Source organism: Excalfactoria chinensis, chromosome 17, assembly GCF_039878825.1.
Source record: "Excalfactoria chinensis isolate bCotChi1 chromosome 17, bCotChi1.hap2, whole genome shotgun sequence".
NCBI lineage: Eukaryota > Metazoa > Chordata > Aves > Galliformes > Phasianidae > Excalfactoria > Excalfactoria chinensis.
The window spans coordinates 9,315,498-9,340,531 of record NC_092841.1 but is presented as its reverse complement, the minus strand read 5'-3'; the positions used below and the strand labels follow the sequence as shown (position 1 = coordinate 9,340,531).

Genomic DNA, 25,034 nt, shown 5'->3' with positions numbered 1-25,034 from the left:
CTTTGTGATCTGTTTACTCTGAAACTTGAGTGATTTCCTCCTACCATGCAGGTTTTGTTCAGTGTTCCTCTTGTAGCTGAACTGGGAATTGTTCAGCTATTCAGTCCCTGTCTTGTCTTTCTGACTGCTGTAAGAAGCAGATTAATAAAAGCTAGATGGTCTGAGTGCTTCATCCCATGTGTATGTTTGTTTTTAAGGCTACCAGGCTAAATGTGTCAGAGAATGGAAGGCGCTGGGAATCCAAGTGTTGGTCTCTACCTGTGATGTTGGAACTCTAGAAGGAACGCAGCTTTTGATAGAAGAAGCTTTGAAGCTCGGACCAGTTGGGGGCATCTTTAATTTGGCTGTGGTAAGTGCCAATAAGGCTTAGAAACTTGCAAGAGACAGCAGACGTTAAAGTGGCTTTTACCCCTTTTGCACAGTTTTAAGTTCTGTCTCTGTTTCAAAGGGTGTTTTCCTTTGGCCTGAGGTAATGACTGAAGTCTTTTAGGTCTGGCCCCTTAACCTGGAAAGCAGCAGTATGTGACCAACCAGCTGTAAAACTAGAAAAATGAATTGTGTAGTGATGTCCTCTTGTATCTGTGAGAAATTTAAACAGAAACGGAGATACTGATACCATTTCTTTGTTTTAAATCCATCTAATAGGTCCTTAAAGATGCCATGATTGAAAATCAGACCCCAGAATTATTCTGGGAGGTCAACAAGCCCAAGTATTCAGGCACCCTTCATTTGGACTGGTAAGTACCTGTGGAAGGGACAAATCTGAGCTGTGTTTATGATTGCTGAGTTGACCAGACTTGAGTATTTCAGACTTAGATTAGCTTTCCACAGCAACACACGGTTTCCAGTTTTTCTGATGGGTTTCTTTGTCACCTGTTCTATTCCAAGGGTGACTCGTAAGAAGTGCCCAGACCTGGACTATTTTGTTGTATTCTCCTCTGTAAGCTGTGGAAGAGGAAATGCTGGGCAAAGTAATTATGGCTTTGCTAATTCTGCCATGGAGCGTATCTGTGAGCAGCGGCATCACGATGGACTCCCAGGTAAGATGAATTCATTCTCTGTATGGAAAAGTCTCCTACCAGACATTCAGAGGAGAAACCAGCTCGCCAGGAATCTCTGTCTGGAGTGCAGACTGTTTCCTGTTGCTGCTGTTAACCTGAATCATTCAGATGTGAATGAAAACTGATCACTTAAATAGTACAAGAGAAATGCAGTCTTTTGCTTAGCTGTTTTTAGCTCTCTGTTGTTGCTGTGCGCTTAAATTACTTGCCTAGTGTGTTATTCCTTGTGATTTCTCCTCCAGGCCTGGCAGTTCAGTGGGGAGCCATTGGTGATGTAGGCATCCTGAAGTCAATGGGAAACAGTGAGGTTGTGATTGGGGGAACCGTTCTCCAGCAAATCAGCTCATGCCTGGAGGTGCTCGATATGTTCCTGAATCAGCCTCATCCTGTCATGTCCAGTTTTGTCCTGGCAGAGAAGGTCTCTGTGAAAAGTGAAGGAGGAAGTCAACGGGATCTTGTAGAAGCAGTTGCTCATATCCTTGGTAAATGCAAAGTCTCGTGGTTGCACAGTTGGTGCTCATTTTTAGAAGGGGGTCTTGCTGCAGTGTGCTCTGAGAGGAATAGTGTTTTCAGTCTGTAGTGGGAGGAAAGTGAGGACTGATGTGCTGTACCTCAGCCTCAGATTGTTTCTAGAAGCATCCCTTGCCTTAGCAGTCATGGTTCTACTGGTATGATTGCTTCCTTAGAAGTTTGCATGAGAACCTGGGAACTGTGTGGTGGGGTAAATTCTGCTCTGTAGCTGTGCTTTATTCGTGTTTAAGGAAAAAGTGAGAAGCTGAGAGGATTGCTCTAGTGAGATGTGGAGCTGGAAAGCCTTTTGTGTGCTGTTTTTTGCTCAGGTGTTCGTGACGTGAGCAGTCTGAATGCTGAGAGCTCCTTAGCAGACTTGGGCCTGGATTCCTTAATGGGTGTGGAGGTGCGCCAGACGCTGGAGAGAGACTACGACATCGTTATGACCATGAGAGAAATTCGGCTTCTTACAATCAACAAACTGCGTGAACTGTCCTCCAAGTCTGGGGCAGCAGAGGGTACAGTGTCTGGATTAGGGCTGAACTTGTTGCTTTCATCTCTGGTGACATAAGCCTCTATCAAATCGTGGAATAGTGTCTGATTGTAGCTGAAAGGCTTTTTTATATGACAAACGTTCTGCTAAAATATGGTGACATTAAGTTAAGCCCATCAGTCAATTCCAGAGTATAAGAAAGGCTACAAAAGCTGTTGTGCTGCCTGCAGAGCATCTGCCTGCGTGAGTATTCTTACACAGCTGTGTGCTGGATGTGATTTGAGACCTTCTACTTGTCTGTAGAATAATGGCCATAATGTCATGTTTGCTGCAGCCAAAAGCATGGACAGTTGCCCCAGAGCAACTGACAGTGCCTTGACTTAGTGAGCCAGCAGGCTAATCCAGAGCAGTCCTCAGCACCCCTTTGGGGGCTGTTGCTACATGACCAAGTCTCTGATCCTATATCTAACTGTGTTTGTCTGCTGTGCTTTTCTTCAAAGAGCTGAAGCCATCTCAAGTGCTGAAGACAGGCCCAGGTGAGCCTCCAAAACTGGATTTGAACAACTTGCTGGTGAATCCAGAAGGGCCGACGATTACCCGCCTCAATGAAGTTCAGAGCACTGAACGCCCTCTTTTCCTTGTTCACCCCATTGAGGGATCCATTGCAGTCTTCTACACTCTTGCCTCCAAACTTCATATGCCCTGCTATGGCCTCCAGTGCACAAAAGGTATCTCACTTCTTCAGCATCTTGAATTTGTAAATCTAACAGTCTGAAGTTCGGTTCCTTCATAGAGAGAGTTTTGTTTCTAGACCCTTAAATGCAGAGGGACCAAACCATCAGTGCCTATAATCCGTATAGTGTTGTGGCAAACAACCCCAGGTAATGAGAAGTGTTAGGTTAGACCAAAGAGCTTATGTATGGGAATATGGAAAAATTGGATGTTGCATTGAGTAGCTTTCAGCAGGTAAACATTGGGGAGAGAAACACGTGGCCTTCTGAAAAGTGGAAACAGAACTGTTTCTTGTCTAAAACAAAAGTTGCTCTCAATTTTGAAGCTTACTTCTAAAACAACGTGGATGTTTCTGATAAAGTTGTTCTGAGCTCTTGAGAATGCAGCTGTCACTGCTAGCGTCTGTTTCACCTGACCCTAATTTGCTTTTGTGTTCTAGCTGCTCCCTTGGACAGCATACAGAGCCTGGCATCCTATTACATTGACTGTATGAAGCAGATACAGCCTGAAGGACCTTATCGCATTGCTGGATACTCTTTTGGTGCCTGCGTAGCCTTTGAAATGTGCTCCCAGCTGCAAGCACAACAAAATGCTTCCCATGCACTCAACAGTTTATTCCTCTTTGATGGGTCTCATTCCTTTGTGGCAGCATACACTCAGGTAAAAAAAACAATCTTCCACCTGGAGACCATTCAGGGAGAATGGGATGTTTACTGTGAGCTTATTATTCTAGGTACGAACCATCTAAAAAGCTAGGACTTTCCTTGTCAGGGGAGATGGGACAGAGCTGTAGATAGTGGGTGCTTATGGATTGCTTGAGGATTGGATGCATGTGGGGGGGTGTTCTTTGTTAACTGGGTAGGGCTGGCCCACACGTTCTGCTCTTGCCTTTGTGAGTAATAATGTTAATGTCTTCTGGAAGACCTTTTGAGCCTGCAGAACAAGTTCCTAAAGTAGATGCGCTGGAAAACCCCCAACTTCCCCATCTTCTTTTCCAGTTCAGAGTCCTTTATTCTGGAACTGTTTAACACTCAGGCTCAGATACATCCCTCTCACAGTAGTGTTTTACTTTTCTCTTTTTCAGAGCTACAGAGCAAAGCTGACCCAAGGAAACGAGGCTGCATTGGAGACAGAAGCGCTGTGTGCCTTTGTTCAGCAGTTTACAGGCATTGAATACAATAAGGTAATGCTTCTTTCTTATATTGCACAGGAAGGGTGTGGCTGTGGGTGGTGGTTTTCATGTGTTTAATGTAGATTAATTCCCAGATATTGAGACTAAAGGGGAATTCTTTTTAATATTTCCAGTTGTTGGAGATTCTTCTGCCTTTGGAAGATCTGGAGGCCCGTGTCAATGCTGCTGCAGACCTGATAACTCAGATTCATAAAAACATCAATCGCGAAGCACTCAGCTTTGCTGCTGCTTCCTTTTACCATAAGCTGAAGGCTGCTGACAAGTATATACCAGAATCCAAGTATCACGGGAATGTGACACTGATGCGGGCAAAGACTCATAATGAGTATGAAGAAGGTCTGGGTGGAGACTACAGACTCTCAGAGGTCAGTGTGAAAGCGGCTGGTGACTGATGAGGGTCCCCTGACAGGTGGGGGAATAAAAGAAAAGCATGGGAACCATTCTTGGGGAGAGAAGGAAAATGAAACAAGTTAAAGTAATAACTGTTCTGCAGCTGTGGCACTGATAGGAGTTAAGCTTCCAGAAACTAATAAGCTGAGGCAGCTTTTCTTAGTTATATTTTGTGGACCTTATAGAAGTTAGTCTGGGGGAGAGTTGTTGGCCGGTAGTCCGGGTAAGGTCCCTGTTCTACAGCTCCTGTGTAGATAAAAGGGGAAAAGTCTCACATTCCTCTTCCCTGCTGCCTGCAGGAAGGAATTTTCTAAATCACCTCTGTTATATTGGCATCTCCCGCCCCTTCTCACTTGCATTTACTCTTGCTTCCAAGCTAGCCTGAATGCGAGAACAGTTCCATAACGCCCCTAGAGGAAGAGGTGTGGTGGTGGGAGGAGAATAGGAGGAGGGCTATTTAATTTTCCTAAAGGCATGTAGGCACCTACTGCAGTCATTCATAGATAAAGTAGGCAAATATTCTGTTAGTGTCATGTTGGTGTTTTCCTGCCCAGCTTACTTTTGAGTGGCTCACCTATCAAACTACTGTGCTTATATGGGTGTCCAACATATGTCTGGTTGTGTTTTCCAAAAGCATTGTTAAAGATGGTGTAAAATATCAGTAACTCAGACTGACAGACCCAGAACAGCCAGCTGGTTTTAAATGCAGAATGTATTCTGTGTCTGTGCAGGTATGTGATGGAAAAGTATCAGTCCACGTCATTGAAGGAGATCACCGCACCTTATTGGAGGGAGATGGTGTTGAATCAATTATTGGGATCATCCACGGCTCGCTGGCAGAACCGCGGGTCAGTGTCAGAGAAGGGTAAATTCTGCTCACTTATCACCGGTGAAGAGAACGCCAACAACATTCCTAGTTATGACAGACCCCAAGGAACTCTTCCTGTTGAACGGCATCTCATCTGCTCTGCTGCCAGAGCTGGGAAGTCCAGCTGAACTCGATTGGTCTCTTAGTTTCCTCTCTCACTCAGTCATCTTTCCTAACTTTCATGTGTTCTCTCTCCTCTTTCCCTTTCTATGCTTTGTTTTTCCTTCCCAGTCTCCCTATCCGTGTCAATGTGGTGCTGTGACTCTGTCACTGCTCCGAGGGTTCCCCAGGAACGGTTGCTTCCTACAGCTTTGGCAGTATGGAAAACGAATTTAGGAGTAGACTTCCTGTGCTCTATATTGCTTTGTCTTAACAGTATTCCAAAGGGTGAGTGATAGCACTTGTTGACCAAGCCCAGTGAGCAGAGAGGGGAGCTGCAGCTGATTTCGGAGATACCTGTTGTCTGTGAAGAATCTGTCTGCGGTTCGGTCAGAAAGAGAATTCCATTGAGGCTTTTGTAACTATATTTTTTTAATTTGATATATTCTAAGTATTTATTGTGTCCAATCAGAGACTTCTTGCTTGGTTTTAATTTATCGTGGGTATCAGAAAAGGAAACATCCATTTTGGAGGGATAGGTTTATTCTACAAGGGGAGGTTGCCCATCTGTTAAACCAAAGTGCATCTATGGAACAGCCCATTTCTTTTTTTTTCCAGTTTTTGTTTGTGTTTTGTTGTTCTGTTGTGGTGTTTGTTTTATTGATTAGTGATTTTTGTGTGTTTTTCTTCCCCCCACCCTGCCTTGTTCAGAAGGGTGGAAATGAGGGTTCTTGCCATCGCCCACTCTGTGAGGAGAGAGGTGTTGGGGGCAGGATGGATGGTTCAGCAGATGCCGCTGTATTGAGCAGCCTTAACTTGGGCTGACGCAGGCAGGCAGAGCTGTCCCTAAGTATGTACTTAGTTTATATCTGTGAAGGTTCTGTGCTTTGCATTATCACAAACACAGTAAAGCATTATGGCTGTTGCTTCACCTTTGTTCCTTCCCACCTCCAGTTGCTCCATCCAACCAGACATTGGGGATGGCGGGGGGACACAGTTCTCCATTGGTAACGGTACAAATCCTCCTACCCTTGCTCTCCCATAACCAAGGTTCATGCAAACACAAGCATCTACCCGGTACCCCGGTGTATTTTATTTAGCACAGGGCTTGCTTAAGCCCTGAGTACGCATTTTCCTCTGACAGTGAGACTGAGATCCCACATAAGTTAGCTAAGTAAAAGTTTGATGGCATGATTTCAAGATACAGTACCTTTTTAAAGGAAACTTGCATAAAACTCAATTTAAAAATGACTGACTTTTGCTACGCTGGATCTGTCTTTTCCAAAATCAGTAAATCCTTGCTACACCTATGATACAGAGGAGACCCGAAGAGCAATGAAGTACCAACCGGGAGGCGTCCCACCGCCTCTCAGAACTTCTACAAACCCCGGTTCTTTCTCTATCCATCCCCCAGTGAAGCATCCTGTAGTTCAGGAGCATTCCAGGGAGAGGAACAACTGGTTCCTCGTGGCAGGTTCTGACCTCGTGTCTCTTGCTTATACAACCCTCTGTGGATAGTGGCTGGGTTACCTGGTTTTAGTTTTATAAAGTATTTCTTTTGTGAAATCTGAAATACAAACAATGCGATGTCAGCTTCGAGCATTTCTAGAGTAAGTTTTGTTTGGGGTTTTTTTTTTTTTACCTTTTTTTTTGATTTGAAGAGTGTCTTTTCCTCTTTGGCTCTCCTAGAATTAAACACAATTGATCACTGGTTGGCTTTTTGTCTCTTTCTCTACTACTGTCTTTTTTTTAATCCTCGAGTTTCATTTGGAATCTCTCATTTCTTGATATAAAGCCAAGGCTGCTGCTAAGATATCTGCCTGGAGTCTGTAGAAATAACATTGAGGAAGAAGAATTGAGGTAATCGTGGAGCGTGGCTTCTTGTCGCCATGCTTTGGTACCTTAGATGCAACCAAATCACACACGTACCCAAAAGATTGAAGTGGAAGCTCTCACAGTTCTGATTCTGGCTCCATTGATGTGGTTTTGTACAAGTGATTCATCTTAACGCCTCAGTTTCCCCATCTGTAAAATGGGACTAATAGCATCTACCTCAAGGTCGTTGAGAGTGCTAAGCAGGCAGTGGGAATACATGCTATTAACCCGTGTGGGACGGTGGTCAGGTGTGTTAGGTGGCAGTGCAAGGAGGCAGGCAGTGTGTGCGGGGAGGTGCCTTACAGCTGCAAAGAATGTGACACTGAGAAGTAGCGATCGGGACTGGGCATACATGCATAGCAGGGGACTCGTGACATCTAGTGTGCATTGTCCGTGCACATCCTAGACACCACATTGAATAAAACAACCAGGGACCAGTATCTTTTTTTCTCTGTTCATTTGGTTTTCATGTTTTGTTTCGTTTACCTTCTTGTTTTACTGCTGGCAGCTGTAGTGAGCCCACAGAGAGGGAAAGAATCCTACCTGCCTTGGTTGTACCGAACAGCCAGAAGGCAAAGAGTGCTTAGAACTTCTAACAGCAGATACAGCATTTCTGCACTAAAATGAAGTGTTAACGATTCTGACCCAGCATCTCAGCTCTGAAGGAAGGCGGTGTGGTTCTGAATGGGCTGTGTGGGGGGATCAAGGACTAACGCTGTTGCAGCTGATCAAGGGTTGTACAAGTTCTCTGTATAAACATAAATGTGCATGGTCTCTTCTAGGCAAAGCTTGAAGATACTGGTTTAGTAATAGAAACTCCTCAAGAATTACTTATAGCCTCTATGCTCTCAATGTTCTTGTGGTTGTTATTTGAAAGGCAGGAGGTTGTTGTTTTGTTTCGTTTTCCCCCTAATTGTCTAATAATGAGCTGCTGCCCTGTAACCCATTATGTAACTGGCTGCTGAATACAGTGTGCCAAAAATAAAGTCCTTATTAGCGCTGGTACTGCTCGTTATTTCTGTGTGCAGAACAACAGCAGCATCGTGCACAATCCCAGTCACTTGTGCTGAGGGGCTGAAGGTCGGAGTCCTTCACATTCACCCTTTAGTGTGGAAACTGGAGTGGAGTCTCCCACCAACTGCTACTCAGCTTCCATCCTCCTCCTCATCTCTGACCACGCTGATCTTCCTTCAGGCTCTGCCCCTTCACTGCTCTGCAGCCTCAGGAAAAGAAAACACGCTGCGTTATGAAATGGTGGGCAGGAAACCTGCAACATGGCCGCACACAGAGCAAAGAGAACAACACGTGCTCTTACTTCAGTTAGATCAGAACCAGCACGGCTTCCCTGAGGGCAAATCCTGCCTGACAGACCCTGTGGGATGAGGGAAGAGCCGCTGGTGTCTGAGCTTCAGTAAGGCCTGTGACCCCACAACATCCTTCTGAACTGGGAAAATAGGGGTTTGATGGGTGGGCTGTTCATGGGACAAGGAGCTGGTTGTGAAATCGCACACAGAGTCTGTGGTGTGGTGTCCAGATGGAGTCTGGCGAGCAGTGGTGTCCCTCGGGGGCAGTAATGGCACCAGCGCTCATTAATGTCCTCAGTGACACTGACAGTGGATTGAGTGCCCCCTCAGTGCTTTGTGGATGGCAGCCAGCCCTGTGGCGTGGTCAGTGTGCCCGAGGGATGGGATGCCACCCCAGGGACCTGCACGGGCTCTGCAGTGCGCCCAGGGAAACCTCCCCAGGTACAACAAGGCCAAGGCAGCACAAGCTGAGGGTGTAGAGGTGGAGCACAGCCCTGCCCCTCCGCACTGAGACCTGCCCAGGAGCACTGAGCGGGGTGTGGAGTCCCCAGGATGGGAGGGATGAGGAGCTGTTGGGGCACGGCCAGGGGAGGGACCCCAAAATGCCCCCAGGGATGGAACAGGACGGGCTGAGGGCTGGGCTGTGCAGCATGGAGAGGGGGGAGCTGAGACGGCCTTCAGTCCCTAAAGGGGCTGTAAGATGGGGACAGACTCTTCAGCAGGGTCTGTAGGGATGGGAGGGGGGAAATGGTTTCAAAGTAAAAGAGGGGAGGTTTAGATTGAATATAGGGAAGGTCTGACACTGTGGGCACTGAGGCAGTGGCACAGGTTGCCCATAGGGGAGGTGGTGCTGCATCCCCGCAGACAGCCGAGGTCAGGGGATGGGCTGTGAGCACTGATGGAGCTGTGGGTGTCCCTGCTCAGCACCAGATGCCTTTGGGTCCCTTCTGACTGCAACCATCCCGTGATTCTAAGTAGCATAAGGAGAAAGGGAAGGTCGGAGGGGCTGTGCAGGTCAGGTAGCAGAACTGACTGCTCGCTTCGGCCGGACAGGCAGCGGAAGATGGTGGAAAAGGACGGGAAGTGCTTCAGGCCGAGCGGATCCATCCCGGCCGTGAGCTGGGGGGCAGCGGGCGGACGAATCCGTCGCAGGTTCCTCCACGGGACGCGGCGCTGAAGGGCCGGGTTGCTCCGTGCGGCCGCCGCTCCCCGCTCTGCTCCCGGCCCCGTCCGCGCGCGGTCCCCGGCAGCGGCGCCGCGGTTTCCGGAGGGGACGAGGAGCGGCGGCACCGCGGGAGCGGCCGGAGGGAGATGGCGGTTGCACCGTCCGGCCGCCGCGCTGCCCTGCCCGGGCCGAGCCTGCGGGCTTCAGGCGGCGGCTGCGGGCCGCGCTGCGGGGCTGCGGCGGGAGGGAGATGCCGAAGCTGCGCGGGGAGGCGTTCTGGAGGGAGACGCTGCGCGGCGCCCACTACGTGGTGGCTCCCATGGTGGACCAGAGCGAGCTGGCCTGGAGGCTGCTGAGCCGGCGGCACGGCGCCCAGCTCTGCTACACGCCGATGCTGCACGCCCAGGTCTTCCTGAGGGACGCCAACTACCGCCGCGAGAACCTCTACGGAGAGGCCTGTCCCGAGGACCGGCCGCTCATCGTGCAGGTGGGCAGCAATGCGGGCGGGGGGAGCCGAGAGTCCGTAGGGGCTGATGGAGGGAGGAACGCGGGAACGGCTGTGGGAGGAAGGAGGGGAGGCTGGGGACGGAACGGAGGGGGAGATCCTGAGCTGCAGGGCGGGGAGGCCGCGGCCCCGCGCAGGCCTGTGGTGCGCCAGCCTTGGAGGCCCTGGGCAGCCCCGGCCGTGGGCACGCGGCACTCGGTGGGGGTGGAGCTGGACGACCGTTAAGGGCCCTCCGACCTGAGCCGGTCCGTGATCCCGTGGCTGCTGGTGGCATTCCGGCCGCTGCCCTGCAGCCCTGCAGCCCTACAGCCCTGCCCCCTGCCTTCTGCCCTGCCTTGTTCGTGGGGAGCAGCGCTGGGTTCCCTCTGGAACCTCGAGCTCAGTGCTTGGTTACAGTAAGAGACAGCAAAGCAAGGAAGCTCATCCTCTCCTCTCAAGGAAGCTTTCTGTATTTCATGGAGTCACAGAGTGGTTGGGTTGGAAGGGACCTCAAGGATCGTGGAGCTCCAACCACCCACCACAGGCAGAGCTGCCAACCCCACATCTAATACCAGCCCAGGCTGCCCAGGGCCCCATCCAGCCCGGCCTTGAACATCTCCAAAGACAGGGAGGGCATCCACAGCCTCTGGGCAGCTGTTCCAGCACAGCACCACTCTCATAGCAAAGAACTTCTCCCTGACGTCCAACCTAAATCTTCTCTCCTTCAACCTAAAGCCATTTCCCTTGTCCTGCTGTTATATGAAAGTCTGACTGATGTTGGCACTGAGCTGCACTGGGTGGGGGTGAGGGAAGGGCTGTGCCTCCCTGGGCACAGAGAGGCTCCCAGGGCAGTGGGTTGTTTGGAAATGAAGCAGTGGGTTGTTCTGGCTGTGACCTGTTGACAGTACGTGGGGAGAAAAGCTATTGTCTGCTTATTGTGCTTGTCTGATTCTGCTTGTCTTTGTCTCCTTCCCAGTTCTGTGCCAACGATCCTGAGGTCTTTGTCCAAGCGGCGCTGTTGGCTCAGGATTATTGCGATGCCATAGACCTGAATTTGGGCTGCCCCCAGATGATTGCAAAGAGAGGTGTGTGCAAATTTGAACTCTGGGTAAACAAAGATGTGTCATGTATTGAATATGTGCTTTGGCAGCGGGGCAGTAAGATGACAGAATTAAGACTTGGTGGGGTGGCATCAGTACTGTTGAAATCAGACTTAATTACACCCACTGTAACAGATGGAGCTTTGTAGTACCTCGAACAAGATCAGGGATAGTAATAATTCCTATTTCTCTTGTGTCTGGAATGTCCTTCAGAAAAGTCGTCTTTTTTTTAGCAAGAGCTCAATTTGTTTATTTATCTTCCCAATTTCAGTTGATCACAGAGTTTACATTCACAAAGAGTAGCACTGTGCTTCCTGCTGCTCGTACAGAGTTAAGCCGTGGTGGCATATAGAGGATGGAACCTGCTGAGCCCTTAATGGTGTTGCAAACATTGCTGTGTTTCAGACACCAGAACCTGTGTTTGAAAAGTGGGATGCTGAGGATGGGTTTGTTCTGCTTCTGTCAGTGAGTGTCTGGATCTTTGTGTAGGAATGTGTGTGTACCTCAGAACCTCACTCTTCTGCACGAGTCATCTGATGCTGTTTGGTTATAGGTCACTATGGAGCATTTCTGCAAGAGGAATGGGATCTTCTCCAGAGAATGAGTAAGTTTTTAGAGGGGCTTTGAGAGGGAGTCGGTTGAACTCAGCAGTAAGAGGAGGCGTAGAGAGGAAGGGCTGCAGTGCGTCTGTCTGGGGAGGGCTGTGGGGTTTGGTGCTGTTGTTACCATCCCTTTATTGCACTTTGTGATACTTTGTGATACACTCACAGCTTGTCCTATGTCTGCTGAGGGACCTCAGAAACCTTTCACCTGAAACGAGTCCCTGAGGTCCCAGTCTGGTGATGGCTGGTGGCTCCCCAGCTGCTAAAAGCAGAACACCCAGCACGTTTCGAGGGAGAGCATTTCTGCCTGGAGCCCCCATTGCTGGTGTTTTGAGCTGTGAGAGCTGCGTGATGTGGGGTTTTCTTTTGGCTTTTTCCATATCACACGCAGTGTCTGACCTTCCCACAGCGCTGTGCAGCCCACTTACTGCCTTTTCCATCTCTCCCAGTTCTGCTGGCTAACGAGAAGCTCTCGGTTCCCATCACGTGCAAAATCCGTGTATTCCCAGAGATTGACAAGACAGTGAAATACGCGCAGATGCTGGAGAAGGCTGGCTGCCAGGTGAGGAGGTGCTGCTCCCTTCCCCTGAGCATCAGGCACATCCCTGTGTGAAGCAGCTCCTGGTCTGGGTGTGCTGTGGAGATGGATAAACTGCCTTGTTTTACAGGCAGGAAAAATAGGGTGCAGTGCATTGGCATTTGTAGACAGCGTACTGGGTACTTTGTGTTCCAGCTGCTGACAGTCCACGGCCGTACAAAAGAGCAGAAGGGACCCCTTGCTGGCGTGGCATCCTGGGAGCACATTCAAGCTGTCAGGTAAGTGAGCAGTACCTATTTTATCAGCAGGTAGGTTTTGAGCTCTGCACGCAATGGCACTGAAGTGTCTGTTAGTGTGACAGGAGCAGAAGTTGTGGATTAACTCCAGTTTTTCCTAATACTCGATGTTCTACGTCTGGTTTATTTACTGATACAGAAAAGCTGTGAGCATTCCCGTGTTTGCAAATGGAAACATCCAGTGTCTCAGTGATGTGGAAGAATGCATCCGTAAGACAGGAGTGCATGGTGTCATGAGTGCAGGTAAAGAGCTTTCACTGTTAACAGATGAGGCCACAAACTGCTTCTTACTCTCCATATACATCTGTATAAAGCCTACATCATGCTTACGTGTGCTCAACAGCTTTGGTGGGAAGCTGTGTGGCCTTTCTCTCCCCATTGGGCTGTTTCTCCCCAGGACCAGGAATCACTTCACAGTGAGAACTGTTGTGTTGAACTTGCAGCACTGATGTCTTTTTCTTTTTTTACTTTTTGTGTGAAGATTTTAATTAGGTATGAGCTAATGAACTCAATTATGAGCTATGTATTAAGTATTGGGAGGTCAGGCTAACATTATTGGAGCCTCCGTTCTTCTTAGTGAATATCGGACTGGCTGGTCCAAGCTGGTCAAACTGCACAGCCGGGATTTTGTTGTCTGTTTCAATCCCAGAATGTAAAGTGGAGTGTTTCTTTTCATTTCCTAGAAGGCAATCTTCATAACCCAGCTTTATTTGAGGGACGAAACCCATTGGTGTGGGAGATGGCTGAGGAGTATCTGGAGATAGTGCAGAAATACCCCTGTCCGTTGTCTTACGTCAGGGCTCATCTCTTCAAGCTCTGGCATCACACGTGAGTATCTCCGGGACGCTCGGGATGTTTCCTGGGTTCATTCTGCTTAGCAAAGTGTCTGACTTTCCTCTACAAGTATTTGTTTGACTGGAGTTGGTGTGTTGTAAGGTTTTCTTTCCTGAACCTTCCTGGAGAAAATGTGGGCTGAAGCCTTCAGCCTTCACTGCATGGAAACAGGGCTGGGGGAATGAAGGAGATACAGGAGATACTGGGAAATAAATCAGGGTGTGAGATGTGAGCATGCTGGCTGCATTGTGGCAATGGTCTCTGTGCGTTCATAGAATCATACAGTCATGCATTCCGTGGCAAACATGAGCTGCCTGCCTCCTCATTCACTGTGCAGCAAACTGCCTTGTAGTTATCATGGAGGAAGAGCATAATCATGAGCAGTCCCTGAGGAGTAGTGGTGTGTGGCATGCTCATGTTCGCTTCTCTCAGAGCACCATGTTGACGTGCCCAAACTCACAAACATTTACCTGAAAGAGGAACGTGCCTAGAATTAAAAGAAAGATGAACTTCTACCACAGGCAAACGCAGTGAGAAAACTCCACAGAGGGTTTCTACAAAGACGTTTTTAGATGATCTCCTTATAAGGAATAAACATGACTCGCTGTTTGGGTTTTGCCTCAGGCTTCAAGTTTACCAGCAGCTGCGTGAAGAATTAGCAAAAGTGAAGACGTTAGAGGGAATCGTGGATGTCAACAGGGAGCTGAAACTGCGCTGCCAGGTACCGTGGTGGGCCCTGCTCCCACAGCTCTGTCTGCAGGTGGTGGGGATGCACCTTGTGTGTCAATGTGGTTCATGTCTGTAAGGCACCTCCCTGGGACTTTGTAGCTTACCAACTGTGAGGAGCCCAAACAGCTTCACAGCAGTGAAAGCTGATTTAGGAGTTATAAATCTGCTTCATTTCTGTATTCCTGGAGGTGTTTTGTTGTTTGGTTTGGTTTACTCTATTGAATCGTCAATTGGCTTAAATGATGCTCAGTGGTTTCCTGGAGCTTTAAGTACTATTTAGAAGATTTCTTGAGAGCTGCAGGAAAGCTGACTGTGACCCTGTGCTGCAGGAGGAAATAGCAAATCAGAAGGAAGGAGAGAAGCCAAAAGAGGGGTTGCCTTTTTTCCACTGGATCTGCCAGCCATACATCAGGCCAGGGTGAGTTACTTGCATTAATGCAGCTGGTACTGCCCATACTGCCACCACTCAGTCCTGGTTTTGGAGCTTACGCGCATTTGAAAACAAATGAAAACTCCAGGTTATTTTTCTTGTGTTTTCTCTTTCATTATTCCTGGTCATGGTTTTGGTTGTGGGGATGTTGCTTATCGTATGTATCGTCTCCTTCAGATTCTCCTCAGGTTTCTCCCCCTTCAGAAAGTAAAGAACAAAAATTCCACGTTCTGAACCTGGTGTACCTTCCCCTCTAAAAGCAATATCACCTCCTTGTCAGTCAGCTATGATAGAAATCCTCGTAGTTCCCTATAGGCTGGCAGTGTCCAGGGAACACCTATTGCTTCCCTTCAGGCAGCTTAGGCTGATATTCACCATTTCAGGCCAAAGGAGAGATGCAAAGAGAATGGAACCAAGGAGACAGAAAAAGGTGTGCGGGGAAAACGTTCTCTGGAAGAGGAAGAAGATGGAAATGCTGAGCTTCTGTCAAAGAACAAGCAGAAAAAGAAGTTAAGAAATCCAAATAAAACCTTTGACCCATCTTTAAAACGTAAGTTCCATCTGTTGGAGTATTTGCACCACGGCTGCATGAGCTGCTACTCCTTCCTCAGTTGTGTTTATGTAGATGTAGGATCGTCTTTCAGATCGGGTGGATGTTGGGCTGTTTGGTGGTAGGCAGCACAATTCAATTGGTGTTCGTTTGGAAAGAAACCTCGTCACCATCCAAGTAGGTCAGCAGTCCACACTAAGCAACTTCTGAAGGCTCAAAACGCTTTAGAGACAAAGCGGTATCGGTTACTGGTGTTTGAAGTTGAAATTTCATACGTGTTTCAAGCAGATTTCCACCTCTTCTGCACTGGAATTGAAATCAGTTTCTTTATATTTGCATCTAACTTAAACACATTGAAAAACTGAATGCATCTTTACCTGCTTGGCACTGTTTGTTGTGGTACTGTTCTTTAGAAAAGAGCCCCCTGTGGCTCTGACAGCTCCTGTGCTTTGTCTGGCACTGAATTTTTAAGTGCACTTTTTCCATATGGAACACCATTGCTGAAGTCAGTTCTCTGTCTTTTCCAGCTAAATATGCAAAGTGTGACCAGTGTGGAAACCCGAAGGTAAGTCAGTGTTTAGGAAAGCATTTTCATGAGGTGGGGCCACATCAGCATCCAGCGATGGGTGCCTGCTGAGCTCTAGGGGTGGTGGCTGTGTGTGGTTCTGGGATCCAGGCTGCCCACAGAGCGGTGCTGGTGGCAAAGTGGTCTCTGGGTTTGTGGGTTGGTTGTGGCTCTGTGAGGTTTTTCCATGTTGGTTCCCTGTACACAATTGATGGCTGCCCTCCCTGCCCTCCGTGACATCAGCTCCGTCAGCTTCATTAGCGTAAAATTTTGTTGATGATATAAACTTCTTTCCACCCCCACAGGGCAATAAATGCGTGTTTAACATGTGCCGAGGCTGCTGCAAGAAAAGAGCATTCAAAGAGACAGCAGACTGTCCAGGTGAGCACAGCTGTTGGTTCTGTCCTTAGAGGTCATTGAGCAAAGTCCTTATCTCACGCAGTGGGTTGTGGCTGTTAAGATCTGCACCCAGTGCACCTTCAGGAGCATTTCTTTCCATTCCAAGGCTTTGGGCTGGGATCTTTCCAGACCCATTTGTTCCAATTACAGGGAATGATGGCTCCATTTTCCCCTGTGTTCCCCTCCTTTCAGTTTCTCTGTTTTCTTTGCTTTTAATTTCCTTTTCCTCCTTGTTTCTTTAGGTCATGGATTACTTTTTAAGACCAAATATGAAAAATCCCTTTTGTGGCAGAGCAGTCAAAGAGCGATTCCAAGCCCAGAGCTCAGTCGGAAAGGAGACGTGGATGGGAAGGAGACTGTACTGAAGGAGGCTGCTGACAGTGCAGTGTGAAGCTTTGGAAGTGAATCAAGAGCTTCTGCCCGGCCTTTGCTTCCCTGGGCCAAAGAACCTGCCATCTCCAGAGCACCACGGGCTGTAGGAACCTGCTCCACAGGTTTATTTTAAGTCCTGGCCAAGTGTTATTTAAGTACAAACTGCTTACTCAGGGAATTCTCCTGCATTTGAAATAAAAAGAATGCAACTGATTTTCTCATGCTGTGTTTCAAAGACTGGAAATACGCCTCATTGAGGTGAGTGGGTCAGGCAGCCTCTGTCTGCTGCCATCCCAGTTGGCATCATTACATTTATCCTCTGGGTCCCGTTTTTAATATCGGGGAATAAATTTCATGTGGTAGAATGGCCTTTTGGAGTGTTAAAACCAGCATCATCAGTGCTTCGCTAATGGAAGATGTGAGGAAATGGAAGGTGTGAGGAAAGGGCCCGACTTTGGGCTCCCAGTTCAGAAAGCGCCTTAAAGTTCACAGTCTGAAATGGACACGTCTGTACAGAATTAGTTTCCAGCTCATTGTCCCCCATCCCCTCTTGCAGAGCCTTTAATATGCAATGCAGACACACAAATCCACTTGGCTCCCATCCCAGTGCACAGCAGAGGACCACAGTGCTCCTAATGCAGCTGCAACACGCAGCTCCCTGCACACACCCAATGGCAGATCACTGTGCTGGTGAAAAAAGACACAACCTGAACCTTCAACAGACATTAGAGATGATGATAATTACACTCTATTTATTAAAGAGGTAAAAATGACTAGAATGTCAGTTTCTTAACAAGCAGCACTTGTCAATCAGGAAGCACTATTACAACGTGAGCAAAGTAGGGCCATTTACCACTGCTGCTGAGCACACCTGCACAGCTCGGGGCTGCTTTCAGACCAGGCAATGCACTGATTACTCCTCTTATCTCTAATCTAAAAACACTGCGGCCAAACTCAGCGAGGTTACAGAACCTGACGACAGCCCTGACATTCGTACGAGGCCCCAGAGCTTCTTTCAGAGGCTGAAGAGTTCCAAGCCAACAACTCCGCACCAAAGCACACACTGAGCGTGAGCAGTGCCACTGAGTTCAGCAATCGTAGTGACATGCTCTGTCAGTCCAAAAGAGGCTGTTAAGCATTTCTATCTGCAGAGAAGAAACTCATCCTGCCCTGGTTATGAACTGCTTTGGGACCCAGCAAGTCCGAAACTGCTGTTGCCACCTAGTGGGCTCAGTGGGCCCACTTCAGAAACAGGAACATTCAGGCGCAGTGATAACCCGGAATGGCTTCCTTCACCATAGTATTACTTTCCAGAATTAGTGCAGAGATGAACAGCAATTTACCTCAGCAGCCAATTAACCAAAGACATCACACAAACTATTGCTTCCACTTTCAATATCCGAGTCATAAAAGCACAAAGGCAAAGAGCACTGTCATGATTTTGCAGCCAAACAAAAGCAGACCAGGATTTCTGTTGTTAGAACGTTCCCTCAAACAACGTCCTTCACAGTTCATCCGAGCTCCATCTCCAAGCAGACCAGAAGGCAACAAACACACAACAGCCCAGAAAACACCTCCAAGCTGAGCAGAAATGTGGTAGTTTGAGATCAGGACGCCTAGAAATTAATTTTAACACAAAACTCCAAACGCCCCAAAAAATAAACTTGTCAACCCTGTTGTTTAATGCACCGTTACAACAACATTTATTATTATTAAGAAAAAAAGATGAACAATAACATCTGTGGTCAGTTACCAGAGCTGTCAGGGCCGGACCCAGACTCTCAGCTTACCTTATGGATAAGATGAATGCAAAGCTGCAGTGACTTCAGAAGATTCAGTGCATGTCTCCTTTCATTAACACACACAGACACACCTGGGCTGCCAACTTTAACCCCTTTATAAAAGGAAAATGGGAACAAATGCACCTGCAGAGCAGCACCTGCACTGACTGCTTTAAGCTCTGCTCCAGGACGCGCATGGTTTCCTATAGCATTTCTCTGTGCTGCCACAAGTGATGCTGCACGTGTTGGGAAACCATCACACACGACGGCAGTACAAGCAGAGCAGGAGCAGCATTTACAGAAGGAAGAGGTTTACTGCTGTGATAAGGGAGGATCCCAAAGCCAGGTCATGCACAAGTGGAAACACATCAGGAAACAGTCTTTGAAAACGGAAACCAAAGAGAAGAAAAAACAACACAGATCTACATACACATAACACCCTAAAAGGCCTGAGACTGAATGCATGGAAACAGTGCCACATGTTGAGGTGCAGGTAAAACAAAACACCAAGAGTTTCTCAAAAGAACCACATCTCCAACCAGAACTCCAGTTGCGTAATGAGAGCAACGCACTTCAAAGAGTTTATTTGAAATAAAGAGACAGCACAGCATTGCTCAGAACCAAGGCAATACTTTCCTAGCAGTGAAACATCTTAGATCGATCCTGCTGGTTCAGCTGAACACTACCTGTTTTTGCAGCTCAGAAACAAGAAAACCAACAGCAGCTGAACCAACCTCAAATCAGCATCTGTATAAATAATCTGCCAACACTCTGTGGAGTGACTGGTGAAGGAGGAGAGAATCCTACTAAACCTGAAACGATGACCCACCGCAGGGACGCCGTTTTGAGAAAGAATTTCTTTTCAAGGAGAACTGAAGTTACTGGAACATTCCTATCATCCATCAGCAGCCCCGACCCTCTCAATCCGAGCACAAAGTGAGGGAGGCAGGAACAGTTTGTGAAGCTCAGCAGTTTGTGGGTGTGATACTGGACTGAGTCCCAGAGGGACCATTTCTTTTGGTAACGCATGAAGTTTATCATCACATGTTGGTGCTCATTCTGGACTGGCTGTTAGCTGGCGTAAGCTCCCCTTGGCTACCTTCTCTTGGAGGAGACTGCAACAAAAAGACCAGAACATTCTGGTTAGTGATATCCCTTTTCTGGGGGAAATAAATTAATACTAACTGTCTCCCTGCCCTGCATCCTATGTAACACGGCCATACCTTGACATGGATCTGGTTGCGCAGCACCGCGGCTCGCAGGATCATCGCTTTGGCACGTCGCTGGAACTCTTTGCCCATCAGTAAAGACTTCTCAAAAGTTGTGCTGCGCTGGTCTACATCTCGAGCATAAAGAATCTGCAAGCAATACAGAAACTCTATGCAGGAGCTATGACAGGGCTCCAGAGCAGAAAGCCCTTTCTGCACTACAGAACAAAGCTGGTATCATGGAGTCTGGAGATCAGCCCTACCGAAGACACCATTCACAATGGACGAATGCAATTTCAAAGTAGCCTTGGAACAGAGAATTCTTCAGTCCTAGGACAGCTGTTCAATCCACAGTCTGTGCCTCAGATGCGCTCACTCACCTTACTGTGCGAGTCTATCCGGGCATTGATCAGTCCCTCCAAAATCAGCTGAGTAAGTTCATCTTCCAGAGCAGCCACTGTGGTATTAAAAGCAGTCGCCATCTTGTGCATATCTGCTGACACGTAGGGGCTGAAGTACTGGGAAGAAGAAAACATTCAGTTACCAAGAAGACTCTCCATCCTCTGAACCGCTGTGGTAAAACAATGACAGAGAGTTGGCCTCACTCGGTGCTCATCCACCTCTTGGGATTACAGCAACAATTACCTGAATTAGGGCACGATTTCGAATTTGAGTATAAAGTGTCCTGACGTGAGGTGCAAGGTACATGTCCAGCAGCAGGTTGTCCTGTGCAAAAACACACAGCAGAAGCTCAGGCACAGCGTAGAAAAAAAATACATTACTCCTACGTTCTTAAAAAATATCAATATACTTAACCCTAAAGGATATTAAATATCCACTACAGCACGGGAAAGAAAACTCACAACCTGTTCTTGCACCACTCCCCTGCAGCTCACCTTCATCTCATCCAGCATCTTCAGGCACGAAGCATATTTAGATTCGTAGAACTTGAAGATGATATCACGGACCTGTGGCTCCAGCTCCAAAAACAATTTGAAGGAGCTACAAATAAACATGGCAGTGATCAGACCTTGAAACCCACCACTTCACACCCCACAACCTCGTCACTCCAAAGTGCAAGATTACAAACTTGTCACAGGTAAATAGTCCAACAGCTGCCTCTTAACAGGACTCCATGGCTCTGAATGAGTACCTGACCTGGGCCACTAATGGTGACAGAAGCAGGGCTATGCAGATGTTGGATTTGACTCAGATCTGTTAGAGAACCAGCTCTGATAAACCACTGCGATTTGACAGGGAAACTTCACCAAACGCCAAGGCCAAATCATGGCCCAGTTATTCCGTCTCTCCAGTATGAGAGTGCATCTAGTCCTTCCAGAATCCATTCTCAAGGTGCCATACCTACAAAGGACGTCCCGTGCCATATAAACTCCTGACAAAGCATCACTTACCTGCTGGAGATCACATTCCGTTGCAGTTCCTGACGATCAAACGTAGCCAAGGCACAGAGACCACCATACACAGCTACATTGCTAGGAGATAACAGCTAGAGAGAGATTGAGAGAATGAATGGCAACATTGTGACTGACCGATTAAATGGCGGAAGGTTGGAATTAAGTGTTCTACTCTAGGCCTTTCCTTAACCCACTAATGAGATCAGCCTTTGTCAAATGCAGTGCAAACCACAGCATGCTCTCCGGTATTCACCAGGAGCTGAGGTGCGACTGCCCACTGCTAAGAGCAGAAGTCAATTCCAGCAGCCAGTCTTCAGACCAGACATGACTGGTACACACATTTCACAGACAGCGCCTATATGACCTTAAGGCAGAACATTCAGAGAACTCAAGGCCAGAGTTATTTGTCCAGCTGAGGGTTTTTTGGGGTTTTTTGCTTTGTTTTTTGTAAGACATGGCTCACAGGATCACCAAACCATACAGGAGTGCTGTGAGGGTGACTACAGCACCTGAGTTTTACAAACCAGCATTTATTAGAATTCTGTTCCCTCCAAGCCCACACAGCTCCCTCATGTCCCTCACCTCAGGGAAATCACAGTGATCAAACGATGCCAACAAGAAGCACTTTGCTGCCTGTTTGTATTTCCGTGCAGCAAGTTCAGCCAAGCCTGGAAATCAGGAAAAGACAGTTCTCTGTTTATGACAGAACACGAGTTAGGGGAAAAAGTGTGAAATCTCTCATTGTAAAAACTGTAAGAGGGAGTAGAACATGCACCCCTAGAGTTGCTAATGCCTCCTCTACTGAAGTGAAGCATGATTCTCAGACAGTAACCAGCATCCTTTCAAATACACTGATGAGAGTTCCATCTCATTAAGCTTCACTAAATTCTGCATTTCTGGTGAGAAAATCAGGTTTGTCAGATATGAGGGAATAAAATAAATCGAGCACATTCTATTGTTGAGGATTCCTATGGACAGATAAGAAGAAAACCAGGTACTAAAAAAATAGGAGCTGAAGGACTCGCTCACCTGCTGCACATTTCAGTTTAGTGAGAATTGCTTGTGTCTGGCTGTCTCTTTCTCCTCTTTGCTATAGGATGAGAAGAAGCAGTAGTGAACAAGCAGTTTGAAAACCACATCCCAAATCCTTGGGATATTTCACCCTAACAACTGACTTGCAAATCTCAAGAGCAAGATAATTCACCTGTCCATCTCAGGAAACAAGGAACAAACTGAGGACAAGAAGCCTCTCTGCTTTTACCATGAGCAAAATTTCCTACATGCACATCATGGGAGATAATTAACAGTGAATCTCAAAAGGAACAGTATAGGAGACAGGGAGTGACCGGATTAGAGGAAGAACAGACTGTAAGATGAGGGAAGTCTTAGAGGGAGCAGTTTGTAAAAGGGGGAATTGAATAAATTATTTTACAAACTTTGGAGACAGAAAACAAAGGGAAAGTTCATGCAAATTAAAAAGCAGGACCTTACTTCTGCAATTTCTGGCGTAGACTCAGCTTTGCTTACATAGCTCAGAACGTGAGACCAGTTTTGGAGGTAGACACTGACCTGCAGAGAGCCAGGAACAGCGTAGAATAGACATGAATAAATGGTGTTTATCAACAAGTAATACAACTGTGGACACAAAAGGTGCAACCAGAGCAAAATACAGGTGGAATCCATGGTAGATGTCAGGACACCACATACCACACTCCCTGCAGGCCTTCCTACCTTGATGACATTGAGACACATGTTGATCACATGCTTAGCACTGGTGCAGTAATCACGGGCTCGCGAGTAACACTTGAGAGCGTTGCTGAGGTCCCCACAGTCAAGGTAATGATCACCTAAGTCATCGTGGCCTCTCCTGGAAGACAGGGATTAAAACAGTAACAAACTGCAATCTTAGAGCAGGGGAAGGAGGGATACCGAGTTTGTTCTGAACAAGTAACTCAGCTCACTGGCCTAAAGCACTGAATGCAGCTGACATTCCGCGTTAGGTGCCTGGAGGAGCAAAATGCTCTTCCTTGCTCCAGCAGAGCATTCTGCATCTCACCTGATACTCTCTTTGATGGAGTTTCCTTTGTAATTTTTCAGATCTGTGTCAAGTTTCTCCAGTTTAAGAAGAGCTTTTTTGCGTGTAGCTTCAACCCAAGCTGTGTCAAGAGGAGGAGGTTCAATTCCACTATCAGGGACAGCATCAGGCGTATTCTGCAGCTCCCTGAAAGAGTTTGATCTGGTTGATACCCTGCAAACTTTTCTGAACAAATACCTGAAAAGTACCTGCCACTGTTTCCCCAAGAACAGCAAAGAGAAAACAAAGGCAGTGCGGAACAAAGGAAAGAAACAGGAAGAAAGAAAGAGAGAGGCAGGCAAATATTCAGATGAGGTTTTAATTCATTAATACAAGAGCATCTAAATAACCTTCAATTTCATGGTTTACTTAGGGAGTGCTCATTAATACCTGGAGCAGCTGCAAGGATTAAACTTCTCTCTGTATCTACCTGTAGCCCTTTAAAACACTGCGACTTAAGAATTAGATGAGATGTCTAAGGTACATTTTGGCATTATAAATGCAAAGTTATAAATGTAAAGTTCCGTGCAATGGAACAGCTGCCTTCAGGAAAAAAGAGCAGCGCAGGCCTGCCGTGCTCTCAGTACCTGGTAGCCTCAGACAGCTTCCTGTGGATTTCTTCATACACATCAACGTTGAAAGTCCTCTGGACAAACGACAGCGCCATCTTGAGAGCTTCCACCCGCAGCTGTGGGCAGTGGTCAGCAATAAACTGCAGCCGCTCGATCCGCATCAGACCGCTGTAACTGGATGCGTATTGCTCCAAGTCCTGCAAGCAGAGCTCAAACTTAGAAAGCAAAGATGGCAACACCATCAAATCAAGGCAGCACACCATGAGCCACACGGGATGTCCTGCAGCCTTGTTCCTACGTGGAGACTAATCATGCAGCCAAGAGATGGCTGTGCAATAAGGAGTGAATGCTCACATGAAAGCAATGACAGAGGGGGTCACCTCTGCTCTTACCCCACTGTGTATAAAGAAAATGCATTCATCCTTAAAGGACAATTTGACCAGAAGCAAAAGGAAGTTTCTCAAAGAACCGAAAGGACGAAGCTGTGCTAGAGACACAGTCCTGCCCACAGGCAGCACGTACCAGAGTGGGGTTTTCCACCACATAGTTGATATCAGGAGCGTTCTGTTGGTCTTCCTGCGGATCCACATCGATCTGCATGGGCTCCACCGCACCCTGCAACAGCACAACGCGGTCAGAGCTGCTGGTTTCACACCGCAATAAAACAAAAGACAAACCGAGCTGCTCTCACCGCGGTTCCGAGCCCGCAGGTCGCTCCGCGGGCAGGAGCCCCCTAAGGCCCCGTTCAGCACAACGAGCCGCTTGACGCCTCCCGCAAACCGGGAAGGTTCGTTACGTTACGGACGGTACCGAAGCTGAACCGCCCCCACCCGCCCCAACAACCCCGGCGGGGAATCGCTCTTGCTGAGGCTGCGGCCGGTGACCGTCAGAGCTCCCGGTGCGGATCCCGGCGGAGCAGCGCCCACAGCTCCGCTCCGTCCCTGCAGCTGCTCCCGCGGCGCCTCCGCCCGATCCCGGCACCTCCCGCCCGGTCCCGCCTCACCGCCACAAACGGCCACAAACCGCCGCTCGCTCGGAGCCGCTGCGCGTCACGTGGGCGGACCGAGACGGAACGGCGGGCTGAGCGCGGCCCGAGCGCGACGGCGGAGCAGCGGGACCGAGCGGGACAGCCGGGCCGACGGGGAAGGCCGCACCGCGCCGCCCGGAGGCCGCAAGGAAACGGGACCGGGCTCGGCCGTCGGACGCCGCGCAGCAACGACACCGAGCGCGACCGCGGCGGAACGGCGGTACCGGGAGCGCCGTGCAGGGCCGCCCCGTACCTGCAGGTTAAAGACCTGGACGGGCAGCGGCATCCTTCCCTCACCGCCGCCACTTCCGGCTGACCTCCCCGCCCCCACCGCCAGCCCGGCTTTCGCTTCCGGGTCGCGCGGCGCGG

General features: G+C 48.3%; 3 protein-coding genes across 3 annotated transcripts in view; 2 read left to right on the top strand and 1 right to left on the bottom strand.

Annotated features, from left to right (window-relative positions):
* FASN (fatty acid synthase) overlaps positions 1-8,222 on the top strand; it is a 33,198-nt gene extending 24,976 nt beyond the window's left edge. Inside the window, exons 34-43 of the mRNA XM_072352107.1 lie at positions 198-349; positions 646-737; positions 889-1,040; positions 1,304-1,543; positions 1,901-2,089; positions 2,565-2,792; positions 3,236-3,456; positions 3,881-3,979; positions 4,102-4,353; positions 5,110-8,222. Coding sequence (XP_072208208.1) covers positions 198-349; positions 646-737; positions 889-1,040; positions 1,304-1,543; positions 1,901-2,089; positions 2,565-2,792; positions 3,236-3,456; positions 3,881-3,979; positions 4,102-4,353; positions 5,110-5,247 — 1,763 coding nt within the window. The 3' untranslated portion in view covers positions 5,248-8,222. The remainder of the gene's footprint in view (positions 1-197; positions 350-645; positions 738-888; positions 1,041-1,303; positions 1,544-1,900; positions 2,090-2,564; positions 2,793-3,235; positions 3,457-3,880; positions 3,980-4,101; positions 4,354-5,109) is intronic.
* A 1,571-nt stretch (positions 8,223-9,793) lies between these two features.
* DUS1L (dihydrouridine synthase 1 like) lies at positions 9,794-16,957 on the top strand. The gene is made up of 13 exons (XM_072352147.1): positions 9,794-10,176; positions 11,150-11,258; positions 11,827-11,877; positions 12,325-12,437; positions 12,609-12,691; positions 12,849-12,952; positions 13,393-13,537; positions 14,168-14,264; positions 14,602-14,690; positions 15,086-15,252; positions 15,780-15,817; positions 16,123-16,198; positions 16,459-16,957. The coding sequence occupies exons 1-13, from the start codon at positions 9,940-9,942 to the stop codon at positions 16,605-16,607; spliced, it is 1,458 nt and encodes a 485-aa protein (XP_072208248.1). The 5' UTR covers positions 9,794-9,939; the 3' UTR covers positions 16,608-16,957.
* A 1,957-nt stretch (positions 16,958-18,914) lies between these two features.
* GPS1 (G protein pathway suppressor 1) lies at positions 18,915-25,030 on the bottom strand. The gene is made up of 14 exons (XM_072352145.1): positions 24,919-25,030; positions 24,161-24,253; positions 23,654-23,835; positions 23,049-23,213; positions 22,724-22,859; positions 22,484-22,561; positions 22,022-22,082; positions 21,575-21,660; positions 20,990-21,084; positions 20,474-20,579; positions 20,223-20,303; positions 19,958-20,095; positions 19,593-19,727; positions 18,915-19,484 (listed from the first exon to the last, which is right to left on the bottom strand). Exons 1-14 carry the CDS (start codon positions 24,949-24,951, stop codon positions 19,410-19,412), a joined length of 1,464 nt encoding a protein of 487 aa, XP_072208246.1. The 5' UTR covers positions 24,952-25,030; the 3' UTR covers positions 18,915-19,409.
* Between the last annotated feature and the right edge of the window lie 4 nt (positions 25,031-25,034).